This window comes from Corvus brachyrhynchos, unplaced genomic scaffold, assembly GCF_000691975.1.
Source record: "Corvus brachyrhynchos isolate BGI_N302 unplaced genomic scaffold, ASM69197v1 scaffold325, whole genome shotgun sequence".
Classification (NCBI taxonomy): domain Eukaryota; kingdom Metazoa; phylum Chordata; class Aves; order Passeriformes; family Corvidae; genus Corvus; species Corvus brachyrhynchos.
The window spans coordinates 154952-160951 of record NW_008238356.1 but is presented as its reverse complement, the minus strand read 5'-3'; the positions used below and the strand labels follow the sequence as shown (position 1 = coordinate 160951).

The 6000-nt window shown below is 37.2% G+C and overlaps 1 protein-coding gene across 1 annotated transcript in view; it reads right to left on the bottom strand.

Moving 5' to 3' along the window:
• The window catches only part of LOC103616457 (guanine nucleotide-binding protein G(q) subunit alpha), a 112347-nt gene that overhangs the window by 71654 nt on the left and 34693 nt on the right, over positions 1-6000 (bottom strand). The window contains exon 3 of the mRNA XM_008634627.2: positions 1843-2061. Coding sequence (XP_008632849.2) covers positions 1843-2061 — 219 coding nt within the window. The remainder of the gene's footprint in view (positions 1-1842; positions 2062-6000) is intronic.

Genomic DNA, 6000 nt, shown 5'->3' with positions numbered 1-6000 from the left:
AACAGTTCTGGCCATGTGTATACAGCTATGCCAAACCTACCAAACTCATTCAGCCATATAAAAACACTACAAAAAGTCAGCATGTCTAAAAAATATCTACAGAACACATACTCTGTAATATAATACAAGGAAAAAAGAATCCTAATCTACCATTAGGATTTCCAGATATTAAGGTAAATTTACAATCAATGCCAATTTTGAAGAAAAAATGTGCTTTATGATCAACTAACTTTTCAGGCCAGTATGCTTCATGCTTTGCACACAGCAAAAACATGGAGCCAAAAGGCTGAAATGCAAATGAAAATGCTAATACTAATTAGACATTTGATTTTGATTTATAGAGGATGAGGGGAAAACAGCTCCAAGCACGCATTTAGACTAGGAAATTTAACAGTCAAGAGTCTTACCAATTACAAATTTTTCAATCTTTTTCATGTGCACAAAAAAACCCACCCACCCTTAAAGAAGGTTAACAATATTGATTCTGACAGATGGGATCCTCCTGACTTCCTACTGCATGAAGTCATGCTCCTGCAAGACTCTAGTTATTGCACCATTACATCACCAACAAAGTGATGACCATCTGCAATGACTTCAGCAAATGCAAATGAAAAAACAACTCATCTTTAACCTGGTAATAAGCTTTATCTTTCCTACTTCTAAGTTAGCTGTCTTAAAATGCATACAGCAGTTCAATTCTAATAATTAAACTTCCAATGTTTAGACACAAAAGACTTTAACATTAACTCAAGTTTATTTCATTTTCTCTTTCCCAGTTAATGGAAGCTTTTTTATTGTAAATTTTGCTGCTCTTCGATAGTTTCTCTTAATAAAAAAATTTTGAATAAAAGAACTTTTGAGTAACTTATCAAAGAAAATATTACTTTCATCCAGGACTACTAGATAATAATTAAATACTCTTTCACAGGATGGAAAGAAAGGTGAGCCATCCACTTTGCGACAGATCTTAAATTCTCCATTTGACAAAGTTGCTAATAATGGATCAACAGTAAAAATGCAAACAAGTTCTCAGGAATTGTTATCAAATAGAGCCTGCTTGAGCAGGGAGGTTGGACCAGATGATCCACTGTGGTCCCTTCCAATCTGACCCATTCTGTGATTCTGTGATATTGTAAGATAAGGACATGTAATTCTGTGGCTCACCATGTATTTTAAGTAAATATTAAGCATTTCATTCCTATTCATAGAATGCAACAAACTGTTGTAGTTACCATACTATTAAAATCTGAATATTAAAAAAACCTGGGAAAAAGTCAAGCTAGTCAGACATGAACCTCAGACACATTTCAAATGTATTTTGTCCTTTTTAACTGCAGTAACAGCATCAGTCTCAGAAGAATCTGACTGTTTTAAGGTCTTTACGGTGTAGAAAATTTTAATTTAACAATCTGTTCACACACAGGTATCCCCACCTATTTTTCTAATAATTTGAATTTTTTCCACTTGTAATGTAATAGCAACCCTTATGCAGTAAAGTTTTGCTACACATCACAAGAATGGTTTAACTGTGCTCTAAGCAGAACATGGCCTCACAGTAAAAGACAAGGGTTACTGAAGTCAAGTGGCAGCCTGCCATTAAACTTCTGTTCTGTGACGATCCCCCTCAGGCATCTTAAGAGAAGTCTCTTGTTTAAAAGCAGCACATTTGTGTGGTAGAAGTAGAAAGAATGGCAGAGAACTAAATGCAGGACAGGAAACACCCTTTTCTTCTGAGCTTTTAGTATCACTTCTGTGATGTGCAATTTCTTTTGAGACCTTCAGTATATTTCCCAAAATAAAAAGAGGAAAAGCTTCAGCTACAGAAATAAACAAAAATCTCACCTTGTTATTTTCACACTTGTATGGGATTTTGAGGGTATCCATGGCCTTGATCATGGCCTGCATTGCTGTAAATATATTCTGGTACACCAGTTTTGTAAAGCCCCTTTTGTCTTCATCAGAGTAACCTGATCCATGAATGATTCTCATCTGTTTGATGAATGTGCTTTTGCCACTCTCTCCTGTGCCTGCAAGACAAATAAGAAGGATATGCTTTACCCACTGGACACAAACATGACTTTTTTTGCACAATGCTGACAGCTTGCTTACTGCAGAGCTGAACAGTGTCAAGTGGTGCTTGGAAGGGAACTACAAGGACCAGTTCCGGGTCAAACAGCAGCATTGGTAGCAACTGAAGAACAACTGAATTAAAATTTGTGTTTTGATTTAACAACTAAACTAATAAGCAAAACGGAACTCCAAAATATACATATTATATATGACTGCATATTTGAAAATCTTCTGTTCCTAAAGATGTAATTATTCAAAACTCTAACTTCATGTAACTACTATGAGACATTTCATCACGAAAATTCTGAGAGTAAGAAAAAAATTTTCCTAGGCTAACGCTCAGGATATTACAGTAATCTATTGGTATTACAAGCAACAGATATATCTGTGTTTTGTTTTGGTTTTTTTGCAGGGGTGTTGGCTTGTTTGGGGTTTCTTGCTTTGTTGTGTTTGTTGGTTTGGTTTTTTGCTTGTTTGTTTGAGGGGGTGCAGTTGGGTTGTGGTTTTTTGTTTTAAGCTAGTATTGTTACAATCAGACCCCATTAAACTTCAATCTCAGAACCACGTGAAATCACTGTTAATTAAAATTTGGCTCATATTTATTAATGAGCAGTCATTCCTTCCATTAAATTTTTTTCATGTCTTTATATGCTTTGTACTAAAAGTAGTTTATTGATGAAATATGACTGTTTGTCAACTTGAAGTTAAGATCTGTGTTGGAAACTTCACAAAGGTTACAACACACAGCACTTTACTCCAATTCAGCAAGCTCATCGGTGACTACAAGATCTAATCTATATTATCCCTGTGTTTGCTTGCGAGGAGGAGTTGAATCTGCACAGCTACATAAACCCTGTGTTCACCCAGCTACTCAGCCCTGCAGAAAACAAAACGCATTGCTCAGTGCTCTGTTTTTCAGACTTTCAGTCTGGGCTTTATTTCAGTCATTTCTGTAAAGCTTTCATGCCTCATGGCCAGGACAATGGCAGCCTTACAGGCCTCTTACATAATGTTTTAGGTGTCTTCTCAGAAAAGTGTATTTCACAGCAGTGCAGTTTATAGGAGTAACCCTTAACTATTTCTGAGATAGCACACACTGCAAAATCTAAGCCCTAAAAACTTCTGCCCTTACCAAGAGCATAATTTTGAAACTTTCACTCCCATTTCCTGCACACATATAATGAACTTCTAATGCAGGTTTTCCTTACACATTCCCAGAAAATCAAACATGATGTTACAGACTACAGAATCAGAATGCTTTGGGTTAGAAGGGACCTTAGAGACCATCCAGTGACAACACCCCCTCTTGCCGTAAGCAGGGACATCTTCCACTAGACCAGTTTGCTCAGAGCTCCATCTAACCTGGCCTTGAGTACTGCAAGGGATGAGGCATCAGCAGCTTCTCCGGGCAGCCTGTGCTAGTGCCTCATCACCTTCACATGTAAAGAATTCCTTCCAATATCTAATCTAAACCTACCCTCTTTCACTTTAAAGCCATTTTTCCTTGTCCAAGCACTACATGCCCTTGTAGAAGTCCCTTTCCAGCTTTCTTATAGGCTCTATTTAGGTAATGAAGTGCTGCTAGATCACCTCCTTAGAGATCAAGACATTGACTGATACCAACTTGTGCCTTCTACTGCCTCATTCATTCCTTACAGAACAAGTTAAGAAATACATTTTGGCAATAAGTTCCTAAAGTTTTACCTATTTACCATAATAAACAAAACCAACCCTGGGTAACAGCCTGAACAAGACTGAGTGGGCCTGTTTCACCTGGTGAAAAGAAGAAAACCTGAAAAAACGTAAGAAAAAAAATCTACATGTTCTTCTGAGAGGATATGAATGCCATACGGGCTTTGCTAGCGACTGCTTCCACCACCATCATCCTACAAATACATCTAGCTGATACAAGGTGAGAGCAAAGGTGAAACACCAGTGTAGTGGATCAACTAAATGGACCAATGGGGGATAAAACCATACTGAGGCCAATTTTCTGCTGGCTACCACTGTACATTTAGATTAGTCAAGTCAGTTCTCTGAAGCCAGATGAGTAGTATCTTCTCATCTGTCAGAAGACTGCTGAGGCCACACAATGTACCTGAGTCTCCATCATAACCAGAATACCATCACCACACTCCCTCATCTTTTAAAAAACATGACTTTCAACCTCCCCTCGCACCCCTCCAATCCTAATACAATTCTTTGCCTAGTACTTAGGAAAGAATTGAATATTGTAACTGAAAAAAACCCCACACTCCTGATTCAAGCACATAACTTGATTGATCATCTGACTTTTAAAACTTTTTCCCAGATAAAAATCAACCTAACAAATGAATAAGAAGAGATTAACTGTCTTCTAAAAATAATAAAGACGTGTCTGTAAAAGTGATGAACTCCCATTCAAGCATGGCATAGAGAATTACCAAATTTTTAAGAGCTTAGCATCTTAAAAACTGAAAATTTCTGGAAACTTCTTCTCTTTTTTTCCTTGAAATGTTAATAGCAACAAGTATTACTGTATCATCAAGAATTTTACAACCAGAGACCTGAAAGTACTTCTAGCAGTATGATATCCAAAAACAGAATCAGGAAAGAAGTCAGGTTGCTTAAACACAGAGTAGATCCTTATACAGGCACTTGCACCACTTACATACATAGCATGTACAATTTGTTGTATTGTTGCTATTTCTCCTGGTGCATATGCTGCAAAAATCAAGCTACAGAATGTTGAAATGCAACATTCTTTGGTCTGTGAAACTTATGGAAAAACTTTAAACAAGGTTAATTTTAAATAGGTGACAATGCAGCTACTAGCAGAGTAGTTACAGAACTCGAGGTGACTGACAAAGAAGATACAGGAGACTGACTTAAAAGTAAGACAATGTCAGTCTAGAATTGACAAGCCTTTCCTTCATGTGGTTGTGCTACGCATACCTGTACTTGTTTTTGCAATTCTCTGCATTGCGACCTTAAAAAAATCTCAAATATACTATCTTCAGATCAAATATGAGACTGTTTTTTAACTAAAACAATAAACATACCATTCTCTAAGCAAAATTCAAACTGGCATCTGTTAAACACTGTGAAACACTGCTAAGCTACACCTGATAGTGTTTTTTTTCCCAAGTTTGACCTATGAAAATGCAAGAAAAACCCGCTATTTTATTGCTTGAAATTTTCTGTTTAAATTAGATAGAAGAGGATATTCATCATATGCAAGGACAAAGGAGAAAGCCACTGAAATCCACTGCCCTGTTACTCACTGTACACACACATATTTACTAGGAACTGTCAACCAACAGTGTGTAGATTTGCAGAAAACTGGCTTTCATCTTGGAGCTTGGATGCAGAAAGAAGCCTAGAAGTACCTGGAAAGTGAAGCTTCATGGGTCAGAGTAGAATCAACATCCTACACAGATGAGCAGAACCATATTACAACCACAGTTTCATCAAACATTACTCAGACAAAGCAGTCGGTTGTACACTGCCTCACAGATTTACAGAAAAGTGGAGCAATCAACCTTACCAGATAGTAAATAGCAGAGTAACTCCTAGGAGGAGTAAGTGCTGAAAGAGTAATAGAGAGGTAACATATGAGAAGAAAAATACTTTCTTTCAAATAATAAAGTTACATTTCACTTGGAAGAGAGTTTTATGTCCTCTATGCTACTACTAATTCAGTGATAGAGAAAACAAAAAATATCGTTTAGTCTGTTGCTGTTCCAGCAGTGGAATGCAGCAGGATCACATTTCTGCCGAAACCAAGTATGGCTAAATGAAAACATAAAACTGTGCAGAATTCAGGCCTTGGACCAGCTTGGCTTTGTAGGTGACAAAATCAGTAGAAACATATTATGGAATGCATGAGATCATCCCGGGAGCTGAAGCAAAGAACCACTTAGAACAGCAGCTTTCAGGCTCACAGTTGAA